The 26,371-nt window shown below is 41.0% G+C and overlaps 1 protein-coding gene across 1 annotated transcript in view; it reads right to left on the reverse strand.

Moving 5' to 3' along the window:
• Positions 1-3,485: 3,485 nt before the first annotated feature.
• The window catches only part of PDZRN3 (PDZ domain containing ring finger 3), a 206,278-nt gene continuing 183,392 nt past the window's right edge, over positions 3,486-26,371 (reverse strand). Inside the window, exons 5-10 of the mRNA XM_045024857.1 lie at positions 23,297-23,384; positions 15,839-15,937; positions 10,530-10,592; positions 9,159-9,260; positions 7,273-7,389; positions 3,486-5,863 (exon numbers count right to left, since the gene is read on the reverse strand). Of these exons, the coding sequence (XP_044880792.1) occupies positions 4,316-5,863; positions 7,273-7,389; positions 9,159-9,260; positions 10,530-10,592; positions 15,839-15,937; positions 23,297-23,384 (2,017 nt within the window). The 3' untranslated portion in view covers positions 3,486-4,315. The remainder of the gene's footprint in view (positions 5,864-7,272; positions 7,390-9,158; positions 9,261-10,529; positions 10,593-15,838; positions 15,938-23,296; positions 23,385-26,371) is intronic.

Here is a 26,371-nt window from a genome sequence, read left to right on the forward strand (position 1 = left end):
CAAGAAAGGCATTGGTGACAGAGGAAATCTGTAGCCAACAATTTGATTTAAGAATCTTAGAGTGAGTAAATTGCATATTTCATGCTTTGGAATAATTTATCATTTCTATATTTAAATCTTTTCTTCCAAACACAAAATAATGTTTCCTGCTGTTCTGTCAATATTACATATTATAATACTTGGCACTCGTGTAACTGAGGACAAAAGGAACCACATGAGAATGTTGTTCTAAAGTATCATTTTATATATGGGAAGTGTCTCAATTTCATTTTTTTCCCCATCAGAGCATTTCAGGTCCCATTCAAGAATTGCACTTTGACACACACATTGGTACTGAAAATGTGTTTATAGCAGAAAAAAATCAGGTTTAAGTATCTTTTAGTGCATGGCTTGTAGCAGGGGTCAGCAACCTCTGGCACGCGGCTCGCCAGGATAAGCACCCTGGCGGGGCGGGCCAGGCCAGTTTGTTTATCTGCCGCGTTGGCAGGTTCGGCGGACCGCGGCTCCCACTGGCTGCGGTTTGCCATCCCAGGCCAATGGGGGCGGTGGGAAGCAGTGTGGGCCGAGGGATGTGCTGGCCGCGGCTTCCCGCCTCCCGTGTTGGCCTGGGACGGCGAACCGCGGCCAGTGGGGGCTGCGATTGGCCGAACCTGCCGATGTGGCAGACAAACAAACTGGCCCGGCCCGCCAGGGTGCTTTCCTTGGCGAGCTGCATGCCAGAGGTTTCCGACCCCTGGCTTATAGCTTTGCTCTTCCACCTAGAGCTCTAAATTTTATAAGAGGCAATATTATGACATAGTTGATGTTGTTATAGGTGGGTTAATGTAGAATCATAGAAATGGAGGGATAGAAGAGACCTCAAGAGGTCCTTAAGGCCAACCCCCTGTGCTGAGGCAGGATCAAGTAAACCAAGACCATCCCTGACAGGTATTTGTCTAACCTGTTCTTAAAATCCTCCAATGATGGGGATTCTACAACCTCACTTGAATGACGATTCCAGTGATTAACTACCCTTATAGTTAGAAAGCTTTCCCTAATATCTAACCTAAATCTCCGTTGTTGCAGATTAAGCCCATTACTACTCGCCCCACGTTTAGTGGACATGGAGAACAACTGATTACTGCCCTTAACGTATTTGAAGAATGTTGTCTGGTCCCTCCTTGGTCTTATTTTCCCAGGACTAAACATGCCTTTTATCATTTTTTGTTGCTCTCCTCTGGACTTTTTCCAGTTCATCCACCTCTTTCCTAAAGTGTGGTGCCTAGAATTGGACACGGTACTCCAGCTGAGGCCTGGATAGAGTTGGACAATTACTTCCCAGGTTCACTTAACAACAATCCTATTAATACACCTCAGAATATTTGCTTTTTTTGCAACTGCATCATACTGTTGGTACTCATTCAATTTGTGATCCACTATAACCTCCAGATCCTTTTCAGCAGTACTATTGCCTAGTCAGTTATTCCCCATCTTATAGTTATGCATTTGATTTTTCCTTCCTAAGTGCAATAATTTGTACTTGTCTTTACTGAATTTTATCTTGTTGATTTCAGACCAATTTTCCTATTTGTCTAGGTCATTCTGAATTCTAATCCTGCCCTCCAAAGTGCTTGCAATCCTTCCTAAGTTTGGAATTATCTTCAAATTTTATAAGCCTACTGTCCCCTCCATTATCCAAGTCATCAATGAAAATACACCTCTACCTCGATATAATGCTGTCCTCAGGAGCCAAAAAATCTTACTGCATTATAGGTGAAACCGGGTTATATTGAACTTGCTTTGATCCACTGGAGCGCGCAGTCCCTCCCCCCCGGAGAACTGCTTTACTGCGTTATATCAGAATTCGTGTTATGTTGGGTTGCGTTATATCGGGGTAGAGGTATACTGAACAGTACCAAACCCAGGACTGACCCCTGTGGTGCGCCACGCTAAATATACCCTCACAGTTTGACAGCAAACCATTGATAATTACTCTTTGAGTACAGTCTTTCAACCAGTTTTGCACCTATCTTATAGTAATTTTATCTAGACAACAGTTCCCTAGTTTGCTTATGAGACTGTCATGTGGAACTGTGTCAGGGGCCTTACTAAAATCAAGATGTATCACATCTACTGTTTTCCCCTATCCACTAGGCCAGTAACCCGTCAAAGAAGGAAATGAGGTTGGTTTGGTATAATTCGTTCTTGACAAATCCATGCTGGCAATTCCTTATAACCCTATTAGCCTCCAGGTGCTTACAAATTGATTGGTTAATAATTTGTCCCACTATTTTTTCTGATACAAAGTTAGGCTGACTGTCTGTAATTCCCTGGGTCCTCTTTGAGAAGCCAAATTAGAGCAGCCTGAAGTCAGTGATGGAGTGTAGGAATCTTCTGCTGAGGGCACAGTGTTGTAAAAATCATGTTATTTCTTCTACTCTGTAGCTACTAGGGTGGTAATGCTTTGAAACATCTAGGGTGAAGCCTTGGGGCAGACCCTTAGCTGGTGTAAACTGTCATAGCTCTATTGACTTTAATGGAACTGTGACAACTTATAATAAGTGAGGATCTGTTTCCTAATATCTGTGGTAGCTTGCTGAGGGGTATAGCAGATGTATATTTACTATTGCATTTCAAGGTGACTTTCAAAGTATTAAAAAAAATTGACTTGTACACGTCATTTGATTCCTGATAATGGACACAATAGGCCTTGAAAGGTTCTTTAACTCCTCTGCCCATGCTCTCTTTTCCCCTTTAAAATATCAGGAATGTAAAGTTGGTTCTTTTCTAGTTGCTTTGGAGGAAAGATGTGTACAGTGAAACTTAATCTACCATTTGAGGGTCCTTTATCCAAAATGTTAATTTGTCATTGCAGTTAAATAATTGTTAACAAAACAGATTTGAATAGCCTACAATTCCCTTTCCTACTCATTTTCCCTGCTTCCTCTGTTAGCAAATTTGATGTCACCATTACACTAGATTGCTAATATTTGTAGAGTATTCCAGCCTAGACCAGACCTCAATTTCTAATAAGTCAGAAAAAAAATTAGGAAAAAAAAAACCCCAATCTTTTTTTGAGTGGAGGAGAAACCCACAAACAATTTTCAGGCCATCTTTATATATCATAAAGAAGAAGAAAACAAAAAACAAAGCAAAAAACCCAAAATTCCAAGCCCCATTTCTTTCTTTCCTTTAATAAATGCTCTCTATCAGCTGAAATAAGATTTAAATTTGTGTTTTCTGATTGTGGTCCTAGTATGTGGACTGAACTTATCCTCAGAAATCAACAGAGGTTGACTTGTATAAAGAAGGTAAAACATCTGCAGTGCATTTTTGTCATGATGATTTAGAATCTAGTAGTTTGTCCAATTGGTCCTCTACCAAAGGACTCTTCTACTGTCCTCTAAGCAAAGGCTTACTCTAAACAATATAACTTGAATAAGACTTTGCGTTAAAGAAAAAAATGAAAACATATGAAATATAAAACAATAATTTATTTACTTGTTAATGTTTGTAACTAATGATTTCATGAAACTGCTTTTATAATTCAGTACATTCAAATCTACAAAGCAAACAGTTACTCCAATGGGCATTTCAAATTACACAAATTGTTTTGTGTAAACAACTTAGCTGTACATGCACATTCTTTCAACAGGTTGCAACACTTGCAAACATGCTTTAAAATCCTTTAAAGCTGCAGTATAGTGTACTTTGCCTCAGGCCTTTCAGCTGAAACCTATATATTTCCTTTAGATACCTTTAAAAAGAAAAATGTTTAAATGCTGATCATAACTCTAAAGCCTGCTGGTTTGATAAATGTTAAATATTACAGGAGAATGACTCTATCAGGAGTTCAATACTTTTGCGATTAACCTTGAGCTAAATATTGATAAACAGCAGTGTGTGCAGAAGTGCACAACAGCAAAGTAATATCACAAAATATGCTTTCATAAAAATACATATTTGAGGTTGCTTTTGTGTTTTTAGGCAAAGAAAAGCATGTGTAACCTTTTATATGAATACAGTTTAAACAAATTATCTGCTTAAGTACGGTTAATATGTTTTCTGATATTTAAACACTTGATGTAAAAGGTAATGAGTAAAAAAGTACAATCAGTATTCCAAAAAGTTGCATTAATATTGCCTTCAAAAGGGATAGGCGGGTTCTGTCTCCACTTTCCAATAAAGAATGTTGGCACCCAAAGTTGTAGAATTCAGTACTTTAATTATAAAGTTGATGACTGTATCTTATATACAAAAAAACTTGCCACATTGAACGAGGCAGGGATTTCTACCCCAATGGTAGCGTTTTATGTACATAATTCAGCAATGGTGATTATACAGTAGTCACTGACAGGAAGGAATTGTACACTCTTGTGCCATCGGGGGACTTTGTGCCATGGGTTAAGAGTTCTTGGATTGTCATCCAATTATCAAAGATTTTTTTATTCCTTTTCTTCATCATTTTTTTGTGGCTCAGTTCAATGATGTTCATCTCTTTCTTTTCTTCTGCACCTTGCTGTTCCTTTAAACAATCTAACCTGCTCTGCATCATAAACTCACGCCTCCTCCTCTGCTCCTTCGCTTTCACCAAATGCTGCTTCCGTTCCTCCTTGCTCCAATAGCGGCCCATCTTCATCTCGCTTATAGCGTCGTCATCTGTCGTCATACCGCTGCGCTCTTCCTTTATCTTTATGGCACGTTCTCTCAGCAGCCTGTCCCTGACTGGCCTCTTTGTGATGTAGCGGGTTCCATCACTCCTGACCTTGACTTTCCATTCCATCCTGGGTTCACTCTGGCTTGAAGAATTAAAGTCTTTGCACATGCTCACTAGGCTCATTTGGCTCTGTGCATATTCCACGGCTGATTTCTGTTGTATCAGCTGCATGTAGCTCTGATAGTGCTGAGCGTGGGCCGGGATATGAGCGTGTTTATAGGGAGAGTGATGGTATGGAGAGATGTAGGAGCCAGCCAGTTTCTGAGCTGGGCTTTTGCTTCCATCACTGGCTTTTCTCTCTCTGCTTTCCAGCTGCTTGCCAAGGTCTGGATCTTTAGGTGATGAGAGATATTTAGCAGAGCCGGATTCGTGACTTTCTGAGCTAGGTAGCAAATTCTTCTGGGAGACATTGTATGCCACTGCCCCCTCATTATCTTGACAACTGCTGCCTTCTGCAGTTCTGCGCAGTGAATTGTCAGGGGAAATCTGCAGTGTGAGCGGTGTGCTGCGACAGCTCTCGCCTGTATTATACGCACTCGAGCTATCCTTGTCAGATTTCTCAGGGAGCTCTGTAATGTCTGAGAGCTCGTGCCTGCGCGCATCAATGCTTGTGTTGTAGTTACGGAATCCGCTGTGATGGAGCATCCAGGGCTCCCGGTATTGATCCTTCAGCTGTTGCATTTTATGAGCTCTCACGATATTCAGACACTCCAGCTCAATATTCCGCAGCTCCTCATTCAGCATCTCCAGCTCCCTGTCAACGCTTTCGTGGTCACTCTTACTTATATCCAGGGCACTGTTATGATAATACAGACTGTATGGGTTGGCAGACTTGACTTGGCACTTCAGCTCCAGCAGTTCGCGGAATCTCTCACATTCGTCGACTGGGATGCTGAGGAAGTCTGTGTCTGTGCAGTCGGCTGAGATAAATGACTCGTTGCTGAACTGCATGTCACCACTTCCTAGAGTGTCATGACTGTACACCAGCTTCTTCTGGCTTCCTAAAGTGTTAGAGGAAGTGGTGTGATCATCGGCGTTATTCTCTTGCTCTGAGCTTTCATCATTTCGTGTGCTCTCATCTGTGCGTCCCACACCGCTGTCCTTCTCGTGCTGGTTAGATAAGATAGTGGCTGTGTCTGTGGTGCCTCCATCTTCTTCATGCTTCTTCTAAAATAAAAAAGTATAAATGTAAAAACTAAAGACAAACTCTTTGCGAGTTTAAATAATACGTTTTCTTAATCTATCAGTCATTGCATGTTCACTTATTACCCCAGTGAGTTTAGGAAACATATCATGGACCAGATTTTCAACAGAGCTCAGTGGCAGATTTTCAATTGCTCACACTAGGGACTAGCTTTCCGAAAGCTCTCCACTCCCATTCAGATGCTGAAATTAGGAACAAATTTAAAAAATTGCTCAGCATTTAGCAGTTCCTACTGTGATGCTTATGACCCAATGTGCTGAGCTCTTTTCAAAAATCTGATCTCTTATTTTTGGGAGTGAAGTAGGAGCAGAACTCTCTTGAAAATCTGGTCCCAATTTTAGATCATGGAATGTTGTAGAAAATTCTGGCTGAGAACTGCAGAATTGTATGTGAATTAGCATAATTGCAAATGCATTATCATAGAATATCAGGTTTGGAAGGGACCTCAGGTGGTCATCTAGTTCAACCCCCTGCTCCAAGCAGGACCATCTGCAGACAGATTTTTGCCCCAGATCCCTAAATGGCCCCCTCAAGGATCAAACTCTTAGCCCTGGGTTTAGCAAGCCAATACTCAAACTACTGAGCTATCCCTCCCCCCGTATATGTGTATGTCAAGGAAGTAAGATGGTCTTGTGATTAAAGTTCTGCGCTGGGGCACAGGAGATCTGGATTCAATTCTTGGCTCTGCCACATACTTTTTTGTGTGATCCTGGGTAAGTCACTTGTTCTCTGCCTCAGTTCCCCAGGTGTAAAATAATACTGCCTTTCTCCCACCTTTTGCCTCTCCTGTCCACTAAGATTGTAAGCACATCGGGACAGAGATCATTTCTTATTATGAGTATGTACAATGAATAGCACATTAGGGCTCCAACATTGGCAGGGACTCTAGGTACCACTATGATAATCATTGTCCTTGACACTCTTTGTCTTTGTCACTATCAAGTCTGTTAAACCTGACTTACAATTAAAGCTGATTCAAGTTTTCAAACACATGGAATGTTCTTTCCAGAACTGATTTATGTTTACTAATTAGCTTCCAGTCCATCTTGCTAGCTATCATGTATCTAATTCTATTCACCTCAATGACCACAGCCAGAATGGTGGATTCCTCTGAAGAAGGCTATTAAATGCTTGAACTGTGCTTGTTTTAAATGGAAAAAACAATAGCAGATTTGAAAATGTATGCTTATTGAGATGAAGTCTTCTGTGCAGTTTGCAGATATCATCCTGGAACATCTAGATTTTGCAGAGCCCCCTTTCTGCTTAGATCATCATTAAAGATACTGGTTGGTTCATTCAGTTGAATTCAGTATCAAAATCTCAAGTGCGGTGTATGACGTTTTGACAAGGCTGCACAATGGAGTGGCATTACCTGCTGAAGCATGCTGGCAGTAAACTGCATTGCCTGGTGGTGCTGTTCTTCTAGCATGTCCATGTGTAAGTCATCCAGAAAATCATTTCTGTCATCATCCATCCATCCTTCATCCAGCTACATGAAAGGGAATAAATAAATAAAAAAAACCCACACCAAGCATTGTCATAAAGATGAAAACTGACATAAATATATGCTCCCTCTTTGTGGAAAATTATCAGATCAGGGGAGCTGCTTTCTGCAACTCTGCTGTATATCACTCTGTCTGGCCTATCAGTCCTCATCCTCAAAGGAAACAAGCACACTTTCAAAAGACAAGCCTGGGAGCTTAAATTGATTAGTCTGCGAGACACTAAAAAGCATGGACTGAACAGAGACACTGGATTGATGGCTTATTACAACAATCTGTAATCCATTAACCCCCTTTTTTTGTCTTATGACGGCAGAGATGTTAATGGGCCACTCTACCTTGAATGGTTCTTTACTACTTAGGCTAAACAATCTGTTCCACCTTGCTTTTTGCTGTGACCCTGGGAGTACTTTCCCCAGACCTGAAGCAGAGCTCTGTGTGGCTCCAAAGCTTCTCTCTCTTCACCAACAGAAATTGGTCCAATAAAAGATATTACCTCACCCACCTTGTTTCTAATGTCAGGGGACTAACCTTGCTACAACTACAATGCCTACATGGAAATGAACATGCATCTCTTCTTTACGTGCTACTCTAAGGACAAACAATGACCTGCCACAAGGAGAACTTTTAGGATTCAATCCCTTCTTTGCAGGAGGCTGCTTGCATTCCCAGTAGCAGGATCTGGTCAGCAATACTATATTTGTGCTATTTGCTCATTTTAGAATACAAATCAATTATATATAAAAAAAATCTCTCTCCTTGTCTTTCTTCAAAAGTCCCTCCCCCTTACTGCCTCCCGCCTCCCCCCCCAAATTCCCTGCTGTTGCTAGAAATATATGATAGTTACTTACTTCTGAGGTGGGTGGTGGTTTTGGTGCATGTAGCTAGAATATACATATATATATATATATATATTCTATACTCAAATCTTGAACCTATTGCTCGACCTGGGTGGTCAGGCTTGGTAGATGCCATTCCTGGAAGTACTGAAATGTCCGGTTTTCTAGGGATGTGAAAGTGGCTACCCTATCTCTCCTCTCCCACATCTCCAAGGAAAGAGCGGGAGTGTCCAGGTAGCTGTGGATTCTCCAGACTGACCCTCACCCATGCCCCACCGCCGTCATGCCTGATCACAACAGTTTTGAGCAAGGGGGGACTCATTCACAGGGCAACTCTAGTATTACTAATAATTGTAGTAAATGCTGCTGAATGTGTGGGACATTCAAATCCCAGCCCTAGAGTAAGCAGAGTAGGTTTCAGTTTCAAACCTAGGTCTTGCAGCTGAGAGGAGAAAGCCATCTAGGTTAGACCTGACCAAAATGTCAATCACACTTTACATAAAGGCTCCATTTATAGATAGGACACAAAGGGCCAATAAATGATTAATAAGTGCTGGTTAATCAATAGCTATAGAGTATTATAGAGATCAATACGTTATTTGTAAACATGGCATGTAACTATCCACAACACCTTCTACTGATGTATCTATAGCCATCTGTAACAGGTACTCCTCATATCTGTTACATGGTTAATCATTTATTAACCCTTTATAAATTGAACCTTAATATAAAGTGTGACAAAATGTCATAGTGAACTCTCAGGAACTTATTTCATTTGTTGTGAGTGTTTCCAGTCTAACCGTATATTACTTTTTTTAAAATAGAAAACGAAACCACCTCAAAATCCGGTTACTTTTTTCTAGAATGCAGCTTCTCTGTTTTAAATTTACAGTAAGTATATAGTAGTCTCTCTGTACCTGGATTTCTGGTCTTGCTACAAGTAAGGAGACATTCTTGCTCTCTTCACTGGTTAGAAGTGCCACAGCTTCTTCTCGGTTCTGTACCTCTATGCCATTAATCTAAAAAATATATATAGTAAAAAACCAAAAATGAAGGGGGAAAAAGTGAAATAATGTTGCCATTTGGATGCTCAAATTCCATTGTGGTGGGCTCCATTGAACTGCATGGCTAGATAGATTCTCATATGAGACATGCTGCATATTATCTCTGTACAAATCTGAAACAGTAGAGCATGTACATCCATGTTGTGGCAGATATTTTGATGGAGAACACCTGGCATCTATTCCATATTTTTCAGTGTGTGTGTGTGTGTAGCTATATGGAAGGAGTCTTGTCATAGAGCTGGAGCCAGACAAAAGGGGAGAGATATGAGTAGAATCACAACAACAGGGAACCAGAATAGTTTCATAACTCTGGATATGGCCAAGGGGATAGAATTTCCCAGTGAAGACCATACCGGCAATTAAAAAAGGTGGACTTCTAGCCAGTATGATCCTGAGCAGTGAAGATAAATCACTCCTGAAATAGATGCTGTGTTGTGGGAGGACTGCTTATGCTGGTACAGGTATCTGTGTGTCCACATTGTCATAGCATCAGAAGAACTATGCTGAAATGGTTCTTATGCTGTTCCAAAGAGGAGAATAACTGTTGGAAAAAGTGGACGGTTTCCTTGGTAGGAGATAAAATTAAGCATGGATGCATGGCAGGCTGTGCTGGAAAAAAACGGGTTTTTCTGGTAAAATATTCTAGTGTAGACCAGGCCTGAGGGTAGGCTAAAGAGAATGAAAACGAGGCAGTTAGCTAGGTGCAGAATACTGGCTAACTTTTCATTGCCACACAACTCAAAAATGACTCCTCCAGTTTTACTCAGCCTTTCAAAATAAAAAACACTTTGGGCTAGTACACTATATCTGCAACTTGACCAAGGCTACCAAAACGTGGCCCTAAAGGGTTTACACTGAGGGTGTCTAGATGGAGAGACAGTGTGCGGTAAGCTGGGTTGTAAATCAATTGTGCACTAACCTGCAGCACCCTAATTGGCTGTGTGGACCCTGCTATCATGCACTAAAGGGAACTTTCAGTGTACAGGACCAGGGGTCTGCATGGCCAGTTAAACCCCATCTCTAGACAAGCTCTAAACCTGAAAAATGGTAGCTCAAAGGAAAATCTTGGAGGAAAGTTACAAGGGAGGGCAGAATTCTTAAAGCTATAATGGAACGATTCACTGCAGCAATCCTCAAAGTGTGTGAAGCAATTTGATGTGTAAGTTCAAATGGCTACTATACATCGCGGAATGCAAGTAATCTCTGAATTATTTGCACACATACTTGAATAATGCGATCTCCCTCCCGCAGGCGACCATCTTTCGCAGCAATGCTGTTGGGATCAATCTGCAAAACAAAAGACTTGTAAACAGTGTAAACTGATGCAGCGAGCCCAGAGGTGCTGGGGCTATGAACTGCCAGGCCTAGAGGTGCCAGGGCTCATCCCGGCACAAATTAAGCACTGCTCTTATATGCTATGGAGGTTTACAAGCTCATTCTTTCACCTCCCATTTTAAACATGATATTTGCACTGCAAGTAACATGGGTTAAATTGAGATGTCAGCATCCACAGCTGGGTCCATGGTTTTTACTTCATAAATAATTATTAGAGTTCTCCCTTGCTTTCATGAGAAGGGGGGAACCACAAATTTAAAATGACTGGGTTAAATGTAAAATGTTCTTCCTGACATGAGCCTCCAGAGAAGACAGGCTTGTATTACATATTAAAAAAGTTTGTGCTTTCATAATTAACATTTTAATTTTCAAATGCAGTTATCTGATCTATGCCTGCAATTCTTTTACATGGAATAATGGAAGGATTAGGCCCTAATTGGTATATTGTAATGGAGGAATATGTTACATTTAAGTTTGTTTTTCCCTAAATAACTATTTAATTTGAAATGGATCCATGAGTGATAAAAGGTTAGCTAAGTTTATGTATAAATTACTATTTGTTGTATAAAAGGAAGCACAGAATGTCAAGCAGGCATGAAATATTCACTTGCAACCTAATAAAAATGCTTGCAATTTTATTCTATTTATCTTGGTTTTCAGAGCAATGAAAAATAGACATCAGATGCATTAAGAACATTAAGAATTCTTGGTAAATTTAATCTGAAGTTAAATACACTGTATGGATCTATTTCAGTAAACATGAGAGTTAAGTGTCAATGTAATGATTGTGGTGTCCAGGGACAACATTTTTTTAAGGAGCTAATGATCTGACACTACTAAAAATATACATTTTTATTTCATGGTAGAGAGGACGTGGCATTTTCATGTTTGTTGGCACCGTCACTCAAAGAAACAGGTTTTTCATTAAAACAACTGGGACTTTTCAGCTTGGAAAAGAGGCAACTAAGGGGGAATATGATAGAGGTCTACAAAATCATGAATGGTGTGGCTAAAGTGATATTTACTCCTCCAAATAACACAAGAGCTGGGGGTCACCAAATGAAATTCATAGGCAGCAGGCTTAAAACAAACAAAAGGAAGTACGTCACACAATGCAAAATCAACATGTGGAACTCATTGCCAGGGGATGTTGTGAAGGCCAAAACTATAATGGGGTTCTAAAAAGAACTATATAAGTTCATGGAGGCTAGGTCCAGCAATGGCTATTGGCCAAGCTGGTCAGGGAAGCAACCCCACATTCTGGGTGTCCCTGCTAGAAGCTGGGAGTGGATGACAGGGGATGGGTCACTCGATAATTACCCTGTTCTGTTCATTCCCTCTGAAGCACCTGCCATTGGCCTCCGTTGGAGGACAGGATACTGGGCTACATGGACCACTGGTCTGACCCAGTGTGGCTGTTCTTATGCAATAGTTCTGGAGTAAGGCTACATCTACACTAGAAACTTCAAAGTGCTGCCGCGGGAGCGCTCCCCAGTGTGAGAGAGCTCTCCCAGCGCTCCTGGTAATCCACCTCCACGAGGGGAATAGCTCCGAGTGCGGCTCCCAGTGCTCGGAGCCTGTCCACACTAACACTTTAAAGCGCTCAAACTTGCTGCGCTCAGGGGGTGATTTTTCACCCCTCTGAGCCAGCAAGTTAAAGCGCTATAAAATGTAAGTGTAGACAAGCCCTAACTCTCAAGGTGGTAGAAAGGCAAGCGTACAAAGCATGTTTTGCCCTTTGATATTGTCTCCAGATTATGTTACAGGATTAGGCAGAGGTTCTCAAATTTAGGGGCACAACTAGAGTTTGCTTGGATATGATTTGTTACTGAGAACAATTTATTAGAAAACGAAAAAGGTTCTATTTTGCTCAATGCTTTTTTTCCAAAAGATTTTGGGTTTTCAATGAAAACATGAAAAATTTCATCAAAATCAAATATCAGAGGGGTAGCCGTGTTAGTCTGGTTCTGTAGAAGCAGCAAAGAATCCTGTGGCACCTTATAGACTAACAGACATTTTGCAGCATGAGCTTTCGTGGGTGAATACCCACTTCATCGGATGCAAGTAGTGGAAATTTCCAGGGGCAGGTTTATATATGCAAGCAAGAAGCAAGCTAGAGATAACGAGGTTAGTTCAATCAGGGAGGATGAGGCCCTGTTCTAGCAGCTGAGTGAAAACCAAGGGAGGAGAAACTGGTTCTGTAATTGGCAAGCCATTCACAGTCTTTGTTTAATCCTGAGCTGATGGTGTCAAATTTGCAGATGAACTGGAGCTCAGCAGTTTCCCTTTGAAGTCTGGTCCTGAAGTGTTTTTGCTGCAGGATGGCCACCTTAAGATCTGCTATTGTGTGGCCAGGGAGGCTGAAGTGTTCTCCTACAGGTTTTTGTATATTGCCATTCCTAATATCTGATTTGTGTCCATTTATCCTTTTCCTTAGAGACTGTCCAGTTTGGCCGATGTACATAGCAGAGGGGCATTGCTGGCATACAATGGCATATATTACATTGGTGGATGTGCAGGTGAATGAACCGGTGATGGTGTGGCTGATCTGGTTAGGTCCTGTGATGGTGTCGCTGGTGTAGATATGTGGGCAGAGTTGGCATCGAGGTTTGTTGCATGGATTGGTTCCTGAGTTAGAGTTACTATGGTGCGGTGTGCAGTTACTGGTGAGAATATGCTTCAGGTTGGCAGGTTGTTTGTGGGCGAGGACTGGCCTGCCACCCAAGGCCTGTGAAAGTGTGGAATCATTGCCCAGGATGGGTTGTAGTTCCCTGATGATGCGCTGGAGGGGTTTTAGCTGGGGACTGTATGTGATGGCCAGTGGAGTCCTGTTGGTTTCTTTCTTGGGTTTGTCTTGCAGTAGGAGGCTTCTGGGTACACGTCTGGCTCTGTTGATCTGTTTCCTTATTTCCTTGTGCGGGTACTGTAGTTTTGAGAATGCTTGGTGGAGATTTTGTAGGTGTTGGTCTCTGTCTGTGGGGTTAGAGCAGATGCGGTTGTACCTCAGTGCTTGGCTGTAGACAATGGATCGTGTGGTGTGCCCGGGATGGAAGCTGGAGGCATGAAGGTAGGCATAGCAGTCGGTAGGTTTTCGGTATAGGGTGGTGTTAATGTGACCATCAATTATTTGCACCGTAGTGTCTATGAAGTGGACCTCCCGTGTAGATTGGTCCAGGCTGAGATTGATGGTGGGGTGGAAGCTGTTGAAATCGTGGTGGAATTTTTCCAGAGTCTCCTTCCCATGGGTCCAGATGATGAAGATGTCATCAATGTAGCGTAGGTAGAGAAGGGGCGTGAGTGGACGGGAGCTGAGGAAGCGTTGTTCCAGGTCAGCCATAAAAATATTGGCATATTGTGGGGCCATGCGGGTGCCCATAGCGGTGCCACTGATCTGGAGATATATATTGTCATCAAATTTGAAATAGTTGTGTGTGAGGACCTGTGAGGAACTACAACCCATCCTGGACAATGATCCCACACTTTCACAGGCCTTGGGTGGCAGGCCAGTCCTCACCCACAGACAACCTGCCAACCTGAAGCATATTCTCACCAGTAACTGCACACCGCACCATAGTAACTCTAACTCAGGAACCAATCCACGCAACAAACCTCGATGCCAACTCTGCCCACATATCTACACCAGCGACACCATCACAGGACCTAACCAGATCAGCCACACCATCACCGGTTCATTCACCTGCACGTCCACCAATGTAATATACGCCATCATATGCCAGCAATGGCCCTCTGCTATGTACATCGGCCAGACTGGACAGTCTCTACGGAAAAGGATACAATGGACACAAATCAGATATTAGGAATGGCAATATACAAAAACCTGTAGGAGAACACTTCAACCTCCCTGGCCACACAATAGCAGATCTTAAGGTGGCCATCCTGCAGCAAAAACACTTCAGGACCAGACTTCAAAGGGAAACTGCTGAGCTCCAGTTCATCTGCAAATTTGACACCATCAGCTCAGGATTAAACAAAGACTGTGAATGGCTTGCCAACTACAGAACCAGTTTCTCCTCCCTTGGTTTTCACTCAACTGCTAGAACAGGGCCTCATCCTCCCTGATTGAACTAACCTCGTTATCGCTAGCTTGCTTCTTGCTTGCATATATAAACCTGCCCCTGGAAATTTCCACTACTTGCATCCGAAGAAGTGGGTATTCACCCACGAAAGATCAAAATCAAAGCGTTTCCATGGAAATGTCCATTCTGACAAAAAAATAATTTTTTGACCAAAAAAAAAACCCCACCATAAACTTCACTTGGGAAGCCGAGAACAGATTTTTGTGAGAGTTACAACATTAGTGACACCAGAACCAAGCTTTTTATGTATATACTGACGACTCCTTCCAATTTTTCAGCCTTCCCATATGACTGTTTGTGGGATTTTGCAATGGTTAGTGCTTCTCTGAACAGTGCTGTTCCATTGGAGAGAACAACAGGCCAGTCATAGGAGCTTGATGTGAAACATTTTATAGTAGAATTATATAATCTGTCCATACACGTACAGCACTCCCGGTTATTAACATGGAATATAGAATATAAAAAAAGTATAGCATGGTGCAGCTCATATCGAGGCCACAAGCTACTGTAGCCCTCTGACTGCATGGATGAGTGGGGGTAGTTACCTTGGGTGGGGGCTGAGGGGAGGGATCAGATTATGTGGGAGCCTCATCCACACAACAGAGAGTTGGGTGAAAGGGAATTGGTGCCAGATTGTCTAATGATGGCAATACCTGGTTTTAAAGCTTACCAAGACTAATGGAAGTTCTGTGGGTGGCAGATCTAGAACAAATGTGTAGGCCTTAAATTGTAGAACTATAAATATATGTCATTGTTAGAGAAGAGAGCGCAGAAGAAGAAACATAGATGAGAAACGCCAGAGGGAATTTGTTTTCTGTTTTAAGATACAATCTTGTCTTTGGACATGCACTAAACTGAAATACTGGGTGAAATCTTGGCCCCGCTAAAGTTAATGGGAATTTTGCCATTGACTTCAATGGACACAGAATTTTACCCATTACTTGGTGGAAAGGAAAATAAGCAATTATCTTCCAATTATTCCACTCCCAAACATTTTTGGAACATCACCAGACATGACAGAATAGGATCAGGGATGATATTTTTCTTAGCCTTTGTCTTACAAAGACAAATTGTACCATATGCAGAGCAGCTCAGTCTTACCTCGCTAACATAAATACCAATGTCATCTTCATCATCAGTTCGATAACATACAGTAAGTCCGAGCTTGTCCTGGCTGTTCACTCTATGCAAGTCCACTTCCTAGGCAAAGGAAAGGATGTTCTGAATAAGACATCAGTGAGTGATGAAAGCAATTTTTCAAACGTAATGAAAATATTTTGCTTCAATGATATACTGGATCTCTTTTCATTTTACTGTGAAGACCATGTTAACTTACTGAGTGAAAAGTGGATTATGTGCAGACAATCAATACCTAGGGCATTTTTGACCCTTCAATCAATATAAAGTCATTTTGAAAATGGACCTTTTATTGATCTTAAAGAAGAAAAATTACCTATATTTCATGTGGTGCCAAGACTTCCAATGCTAAAATATTTTAGAAAGTATTATTTCAATATTTTCCATAGGTTGCATATATTTTCCTATGAATAGTGCAACATTTGACAATATTTTCTGATTTATTTGGAAGAGTACACCATGCTGTGTTACATTAATCTTCACAGTTTTGTAACTTTCAGAGAGGAACGACTTAATAAGTTGCTAAGAAAAGAAAGAAGCTGGTGGCTGCAAGATAATGTATTTTCAGCAATGGATGTGACAGTGGGTGTAGAAATATATTTTTAGCTTTGCCAGAATGTAGATTGAGCACACAGGCCACACTATACCATTCCAGCATTCTCTGGTGGCACAGTTAGTCTTGGGGGAATGTAAGTTTTCATTTAAAAAATATTAAGATTCTAGACTTGTGAAAAAACATCCTCTGTTAGATTCTCCCCATGTTCATGTGCCCTGGTCCATCAGTACAAAGGTTGGTAAAGCCAGTTAATATGCCCAGCTGAGTTTTTTTCCATAGTGCAGAGGCATCTCCAGCTGGCACAGTCTGCATAGCTGCCTCCTCCCTCTGCCTCACCATCTGAAGAGTGGTGTGCTGAGAATCACAGAAAATTTCAAGCATTCACAGTTCTCGGACGTAGGACCTTGCCTGGAATCATGTCCTAGTTGTGGCCAATCTGTGATTCTGCTGCATCACTCCTGAGAAGGCTTCCACAAGTGACATGAGGAATGATGTCCTTTCCTCCCCACCACAGATAGGTAAGCAATGGTATGGGTAGCAAACTGTTTTTAGAGGGCCCTGACAGCTGATTAATGGAGTGCAGCCTTGAAAGAGGCCATATGTTCTTTGCAGCCTACTCTAGGCTGCATGCAACATAAAGATGCTGTGATAGAGACCTGCTGTTGGAAATGGGATTAGAGAGAGCTGAAAAACCAGTCAAAAGCATGGGATCAGAATGAGGGCATGAGCCCATGTATGAATCCCTGAAGTTTCTCACGACGAGACGTGAAGAAACCCTATCTTAGCAACTTTTGCTGCTTCTTGTCCATTCTAATGTAAAAGTCTTGACAACATAATTAATTATTTCTGAACATCTCTCAATTTCAACCTGCAGTGCCATTCATACAGGGAAAGACAATGAAACAAACTGATATGAATAATTTATTGGCTTGTCTAGATGACAGCTGCCCAGATCAGTAGTCTCTTCTTATTTACTTGTCAACATGTGTAATTGTTTTTTTAAAAAACCACACCATAGCAGTAAATGTCAATGACATTTCAGATGATATTTAAATGGTTTCAATCAATAGTATCCATGGTGAACTACAGCTTCCCCTCTCTCCTCTTGTGTTACAAAAAGGCTGAACACCTCGCTCTAATTGCAGAATTTTTCCATATTTCTAAAGCTTTGCCATTTCTAGAGAGGAGACTGAAACTGCTCAATAGGAATGATTAGATAAAGTGGGGCTGATTCTGATCTCAATTATGCTGGTGTACATCCAGAGTAACTCTTTTGATGTCAGTGGGTTTATTCTGGATTTTATGGGGGAGAATCAGGCATTATGCCCCTAAATTAGGCTTAGCACAGTTCTTCTGCATTTTTCTGTGTACCTTAACAAAGGGGCTTCATGTCTTTAAGAGGGCTTTATGCATTCTAAGCATCTGAGAATGTGGCTGTGAAGAAAAGAACAAGAGATGATATTTAGCTGCTGTACAGGATCATATTGTCTTATATCTGCAATGAAAGAATACAGAAAATTTTGAAACACTTTAGCCTCGTTAGATGGATCCTATTTGATGATTAATACTTTACTATTTTTTGGGGGAGGTGGACAAGGTATTTGTCCATTCTTGCTTATAGCTTATATTTAATGATACTCATTTGTTTCAATGCATTTTATATAATTGTGCATTTTAATACATACGCCTGAGAGATAGTCTGATGTGACATATTTGGAAGGGGATAAATCACCTCAGGGAATTTTAAAATATATATGAGGAAACCAATCTTTAGACAGGTGGCCTTTTGGAAAAAAAAAATCCTGCAAAAAGGGACTCAGAGCAGGTGTTTAGTACCTGATGGGTTTTTTTTGTTTTTTTTTACAGATAATTAATTGATAGATTTACCCTTGGGTAATCCCTCTAGCTCTGGGAAGAAGTAGCATAACTTGGATTTCATGTTACTCTAAATGTGATAATTTTGTGTACTTAAAAATAGGAACAGCTGTTTTCTATGTGCCTTTTCTTCAATAAAGTTTTAATGTAATCATCAAGTTTAAAAGGTTTTATATGTATAAGTACACACATCCAAATTCTTTAAAGCAAAGGCTATTAAAGCATATTCAGGGTCAATTTTTTTTAATGCATAGGTTCTGTTACATGAAAAAAAATCATAGTCTGCAAAGCCCAATGATAGTTTGTCCATTTGTATTTGAGAATGAAAAGTCTAGGAATTAATATCGGCATGTCGATTTTTTTGAAAGGGTATCTTAAAACTTGACTCCTTTGACATTCTGCATCTCCTGCCTATCACTTTGGAGTTCCTGTACTGCAAGACAGGCAAATGGCTTTATCCTGCAAGCCCTAATCCTGTTGCAGATGACAAAAGTTTCATGTGCTGGACTGCTCCCAAAGTCCCTGCCATGTGGACATTCTTTTCACATAGTTTGGTGTTTTATAATAGAACTGGGATGGAGGAATATTTTGGGCTGGATAGATGCTCAGGCGTTGTGGTGATGACCCCTGTAGAAGATCATAGCTACATTATGAAACACATCAGCCACCTACATTGGGAAAGAGGAGCCAATGTATGTGTATGACACCAGGAACAGATCCACAGACGTTAGAAACTGGACAATGGCGGTTTCCACTAGATGCTGTAATGTCAGGAGCAGTGTTCGTAAGATACAAATCAGAATTACATTCTATATGTATTGCTGTAATATAACCTTTATAGACATAAGAAAAATGACCTGGATCCTTTGCTTGCGTACATTTGCTAAAAGTGGAATTTGTACATACGTTTGACGGAAATGTTAGAATACTCTCCATACTCAATACAAAAACTGCTTAAAAGAATAGTTGGCTTAGAGACCAGGGGAGCTCAAAAAGTGTGTTGCTAAAACCTGTATGACATTTATAGCAAGGCCAGAAGAATGATCATGCACTATGATATTATTATACCTCCACACACTTGTAATAATAGATTCAGAATTAGTGGTAAGAGTAAATTAACCTCTATCCTCAAAAGGACATTCATTTGCAACAGTTTATTGAATTGTTTTACAGATGATCTGAAATTATGGCCAGTTTGCACATTTATAAAAAACCCAGACCTTTTCTTAAAAAGGCAAAAATGAGCATTAAACATTCGAAACAAATGGCTAGTGATGACTGAAAGGTTCAGAGATTCAATTTGGATGTCTAGACAAAGCTTGAAATAAATGCATTTTTAAAAATGAAGCTTTTTGTATGCTGAGCCTTGAGATACCAAACTAACCGGCCTTCTCCTTTTCTGCCAGTCTCCACAGTGGATAAAACGTGGAGATGGGGAGACATCAAAGCCTTTGTGATGTCAATATCCCTATATATTGTAAGGAGCGTACTGACCACCATGCTGTAGTTTTATTCAGCAGGAGGAAAAAATGTTTGTTGGCTGTCTCTTGAGCTAACAGCACAGGAACTGGTCCCTATATTAGAGCATGGTGCTTAGGATGGTTCCCCTGCTTTGTGCTGAAGACGATTTCCCATTTGTACCTCAACAAGGGAACTGATCTTCTTTCCCTGTTTCCTTGCTCTATGAGTGGCAAAGAAAAAGATGTTTCATGTGTTGTATTTCTAAGGGTAAAGTACATTTAGTATTATACTTCTTATTTCAGCCCGGGTGCTAAGATTAATTGTTCAGCACGACAGGCCCAGAGAAAGGCATGGTCTTGTCCAGATAAAAGGCAGCATTGGGATCCCCATGCAAAACAACCTGAAGATTGGTCACTCTCCTAGCTAAGCAGATGGCCAGTAGTAAGGCCATTTAAAAGATGACAGAAGCTCTCTAACATTGCTCACATGGGTCCCAAAGGTAATTAGTGCCAGACCTAGTTCCCCCTTCTCCTCCCTGAGTTAGTTTGTTTGTCAGCTGGTCTAAAATGTTTTGCTACCTCTGGATGTGTTCTAATGGAAGAATGTCAAAATATTCATTTAGGTGAGACTGCTCTTTCAGCTTCAACAATCGATCACTTAATCTATTCAGAGTCATTCACAGCCTAAGCGTGTCTACAAGTGTCGGGGTACTTTAGTGCATCTTTTAATCTAATGCCATATGCAAAACTGGCTCTTAAGCAGACCAATTCCTAGGAAAAGGAAAGAGATCTTGGCTCAGCTGATCCACCCAGACATTAGACTATAGAAAAGTGTACCATGAACACCCCCTTCCTCGCTGTCTTCATCCACGTCATCCAGAAATGGGTGGATGAAGAGATGCCTCCACGGATCAGTCAACATCACAGTGGCCATGGCCTGGGGGAAGGAATCAGGCACTGCAAAAGAAAGGTCTCTGAGCTGTCAGTGCTGCCCCAATACAAAACAAGAGGAAATGGCTAGGCAACTGGGTATGCCCATGCCAATAGCAGACAATCTCTAAGTTGATCTGATCTCAGAGCAAAGCTCCTCCCTCTGGAAGAAAGACGGCTGGGGGAAGGTGCTTTAAATTTAGGATAGAGTAAAACCTATTGTGCACACAGGGACTACAAAATATAGCAGTATGCGTCTGAGCATGCTGCCACCCCCTGTCAAATAGTTCTGGACTGGCTTTGTTTGAAGAGGAGAAACTGAAAGGAGAGGAGGGTATCAAAGCATACTGGATGGGATAACCTCCAGACCTGGTAACCAGTTTTCAAATATGGATTCCTAAATGGACACTAATGCAACTAAAGATCCATTTCAAGCTTTGAAGAGTGGATTTCAGTCATCAAAGTGTCTATCACCAATGGTTAGATATTGGGGGAGGATGTACACCAGGGTAGAGCTTTGTGAGAGGATGGGTATCAGAGATGCATGCCTCTTCATGTTGAGAAACCTCCTGCAAGAGTGGTTCTTGCCTAGCATGAATTGTGCATAAGGGACTCGACTAGGAGACGTGGAAGAACTTGGAAAAGTCAAAGGGCGTCTGTTGTGTTCTCTCTCCCCCCCCATGCCCCCACGATATGCTTTGTCTCAAATAGAAATGTAACTTGGAAGAATTCCTCTCAATCCCTATACTTGAGAATAAAACGCGCATCCTGCTTGGACAAACAGGAAAGTTGGAAAGGGAAATAACATAGTAAACACTGAGAGAACAAGTGCACATACCCTCAGTTCAGAATTTTCTCCTTTGTAGTTCAAAGGAATTAACATGCTGACGGAACCTTCTATAGTACCTGTCTGGCAGCTGGGTTGACTTGGTCTGAATAAACATTTAATTCATGACATCCCAGGGAAATCATGCAGATATATATTGCTTCTCTTTCAACCTGAAATTAATTCTGTCTGGGTCTCTTTGCACATTTGAATGTATTTGCTAACTTAAAATGAAATATTAATTCCATATTTTTTTCAGTCAGATCCTGGTGAAAGAACTGTTAAAGAAATCATTTTGTTTATTTACTTTTACTGAATTGAACACATAATAGTTAAATTTGGACCATGAATCAATTTTTGAGAGAAACCTTAGGAGCCCAAAATGGGTACACAATTTTGGTGTCTTTTTGAATGATTCCAGCAAAAACTATACCCTATAGACATTTACAGAAGAATGTTGCCAACCTGTGTGTTTCACTGGTTTGACCTTGTTTACTTGTTACAAGTCAATAACTAGACAGTTATAGGTCATAAAAGTTTAGACAAGGAGCTCTGATTGAAATTCAGAGCACATTTTATAGACATAAAAGCCCACAAGGGTGACTAGATGGTTTTCTTGCTTTAGATATTCCCTCTATAGTCAACAAAACAAGTGCCTTTGTGGTCTGTTAAAGCACATCTATCAATAGGCAAACAAAAAAGCAACTAGCTAGTCGAGTCTTTGTTATAGCACATTGACTCTTCCATTGATCTTAGTCTCCAAGATTTGAACAAGAATCGTTAGTGATTTTTAAGAAATCCTATTAGGCCACAGAGATGTTTCTAATGTTCAGCTGCTTGCGTTACTGAGTTGATCACCTTTTGCCACCAAGTACCAATGTCAAAATTATTAATGTCGGGGTTTAAGCCACATTAACAACTGGCTTCTGAAGTGCACATGTTTAAACAATTTTCAGCTCAACTGGTTGATCTTCTAATGGAAGCAATATAATTTATTCACAATATTAGATTTCTTAAGTCACTATTTTGAAAAGACAGTTGCAGAAAATGATAATGTGCTCAACATTTTCCCTTAAAACTGAAATCCATATTGTATAAAAGATACTGTACAGAGACATTGTAACAACAAAAACCTCGACAGCTGCTGATGAAATCACTGATATCTTGATTCTTGTCTGATTTCTATTTGAATTTGTATACAGAGACCAATTACAGCCAGACCTGTAGCATTTAGTCATCTTGCGGTCAGGTCCCTAGAGGCCAGTTCTCAGGGGGAACCCTGCCTGCAGGCCTGGGACTCACCAGCTCCCCACACAGCCAGTCCGGCCCTTGCCCTGGCTGCCTCCAGCCTCTCCTCGAAATGGCTTCTCTCCTCTCCTGAACTCCCCGGGAGGGGCATCTCCACTCCCTATTGGTTGCCGGGCAGACTCTGAGTTTGCCTGGGCTCCTCCTCCCTGAGCTGCCAGCAGACAGAGATCCAGGAATCTATGTAATCTCCTTGGGGGTTACATACATATGGCCAGATCCTCAGGTATGGAATAATTTCCGTTTACACCAGCTGAGGATCTAGCTCATGATTACACGACATAGTTGTATAAGCTTTACTTTTTGACGCCTACAGAGTAATTGGAGAGAAATATACTTATGCATAATTGTTAAAGATGTCTTTTGACTACATGTGTAATTGTAGATTAATGCTAAATAAGAAGACCGTGACACATGACAATATATAAAACATTTTGAATTTTAAATTTTTGTTAATAGTTATTAAATACCTCTAATTCTAACTCGTCTCTGTCCATTTCTTGATGAATGCCTCCCATGTAGTCATTCGGGTCATAGTATTCATGCACCGATGAATGACTGGAAAAATAAAGTATGTTTTAGGATAACATGCCCTGCTCTACTTAGCATATTAATCCATCCCAGTCTCCTGGCAGGTCATCACTAATATGACAGACTTACAATCAGACCAACAAGTATGGAGTAGAGTGCACTGTTTATAATAATAAATACACCAAGTGAAAACTATACAGATATAAAAACTGCACTGCACCTCAAATATGATGAATATAAACACAGAAGTAAAAGACCCCTCTAATGTTTTATATTGTAAATTTAAAATTTGTGACCTTTCCACCCAGAACGCAAAGCCAATTCCATAAAACAAAAAGGAGTTGGTGAGGTGAGAAGTGGGCAGCATGGTGGACTGGTAAAACTAGGACAAAACTGTAAGATAAATGAAATGATCACTCTGCTAATAGATGGGCAGAATGTTGCATGCATAGATTTAGAATTTCCAAATAAAGACCTGGGGCTGCAAAGTGCTACGTTTTTCAGAAAAGATCTTATAGTGCACATATACTTCACATCTGAGTAGCACCTTTCATCAAAGAATGTCCAAGTGCTTTGGATATATTAAGACATGCAATATCTCTGAGGGGTGCAGTTTATACATGGGGATACGGAGGCACAAAGAGGTTTACCCAAAGAGGTCAGAGTGAATCTAGCTGAAAAGGGATTAGAAGCGTGCAGTTTGAGGAAAAGATGTAATATATATGAAATTATGGAGATCAGAACTTTGACAATTTTGCACAAGAATAGCTCGAGTGTGAAAGGTTAGCACAAAGGGAGAGATCAACTGGATACAGCCAAGAATACCGGAGGCTCTCACAGTTTTGCAAATGCAGTTTGGCTCTTGCCTGCACACCCCTACTGTTTCTTCTCCTGGTTTCTACTAAGCAGACACTTCCAATTGTCCTCAGCTGTGTGATTACTGCTGTTTTGTGATATGGACAAATGTTCTTCAGGGAGTATGAAGAGAATGCTAGGCTTATTTTTATTTATAAACTGAGTTGGATTGCAGCCCATGTATGCAGAGGTGAAACTACCTTTGCCATCTTAGTTAATATTTGTACTTTTCTTTAAAAATGTAAAGTACTATCTAATTGCTAAGGATTATTATAATCATTATTTAGTCCTCAGATATTTAGGATTAAAACAATAGGCTATTAGTGATTGGCAATTGAAACACAATGAGGTGTGTTTAATGATTGCAATTTAAACACACTCCACTCTCTTTAAATTGCCAATCATTATTGGCATGTTGTTTTTAAATTCCAGCTCCCCTCAGACAGCTGCACTACTTGCACTTTTGGGATTTTCAGAAGTATAATGCTTTGGTGATCACCAATGAATATGCAGCAACTTTATTTACTTCTAAGATTGAAGTAAACTCCATTTGATTCCTTGTTAACTAGATGCATGTTCTGTGTAAGTGACAGCCCATTTAAAGAACAGTATCTGCTGTTTTTCTGAAATGTCTGGGTTGTTCTTCAAGGGTCACACTGATTTCAGTGGACATTGAAACAGGCAGCAAGAGAAGTTAAACATAAAGGATCATTTTTACACTTATTGTACCAGGAAAAAAAGCACGAAAACCATTTGCATCTGCAAAACTCTTCATTTGCATGCACAGTTGGATTAGTGGGGTATTTAAATACCTCTTTGCATGCACAAGCCCTTTTAAATCTGAATATGAGTTTTGCATGCACAGTTGTTCAGATGCAGCTCAACACCAGGCCACTGATGATGTCCAGAGTTCTTATCAATATCTCATTGGGAGTGACAGTGTTAGCCCTGATCTACACTGGGGGGGAGCTCGATCTAAGTTACACAACTTCAGCTACATGAATAACGTTGCTGAAGTCAATGTATTTAGATCGACTTACCGTGGTATCTTCACCGCGGTGAGTCAATTGCTACCATTCCCTGGTTGACTCTGCCTGTGCCTCTCGCCGAGCTGGAGTACAGGAGTCGAGGAGAGAGCGCTCGGGAATCGATTTATCGCATCTAGTCTAAATGTGATAAATCGCTCCCCGCCAATCCGGCGGGTAGTGTAGACATACTCTTAGGATCAATCTTACTTGTGGGCCTGTTATGCATGAATGTTGTAACCTAAATGACTTCTCTCATGAATTCTTCTTCTTTACCATGTTTATGGTGTAGTAGTTGCATCATAGTGCTTGGCCTAACAGCTGGGAATCCAGGCAGATGTCTCCTCAGAGACTGCAATGGCATTAACATCAACCCCATGGGTATATTTCTATGGACTGTAATGTAACTTAGCTAAGAAGAAGAAGAAGAGCATCTCCTCCAGAATGCTCTAAGTTGACTGCCAGAGAGGCTGAAAACTAGCCCTCAGTGCAGCATTAAAATGTGGGCTGGAAACCAGGAGGCAATGCAATGACTTTCTAATTGAACCCCCCTTTCAAATAGTTAATAGACAAAAAGTGAAACACTGGGAACTCCATGCACTTAGAGACACACGACCAATTTCTGGCTCACGCTGTGCAGGCTCACATGCCACAAAACACAAAAGGAGTAGCACAGCATTGATGTCCATTCCTTCTCTAGGTTTCTCCTCTACAGCAACTTTCTTAAAGGAGTCTGGGAGGGCACAATGGGATTTTTCTTATGTTTATGCTCACAGCCTGCCTGGTCTTGCTCAGACCTGGTCTACACTAGGAACTTGCGTTAGTATAACTACGTGCTCAGGGGTGTGGAAAATCTGTAGTTATTCCGACCTAACCCCTGTGCAGACAGCACTATGTTGACTGGAGGGCTTCTCCTGTCGACAGAGCTTAGGGTGACCAGACAGCAAATGTGAAAAATCGGTATGGAGGTTGGGGGGGGGGGTAATAGGAGCCTATATAAGAAAAAGACCCCAAAATCAGGACTGTCCCTATAAAATCGGGACAGCTGGTCACCCTAACAGAGCTACCGCCTTTTGGGGAGGTGGAGTACCTATACTGACAGGAGAAGCTCTTCCGTTGGTGTACGTAGCTACA

Source organism: Mauremys mutica, chromosome 7 (genome assembly GCF_020497125.1).
Source record: "Mauremys mutica isolate MM-2020 ecotype Southern chromosome 7, ASM2049712v1, whole genome shotgun sequence".
Classification (NCBI taxonomy): Eukaryota; Metazoa; Chordata; order Testudines; family Geoemydidae; genus Mauremys; species Mauremys mutica.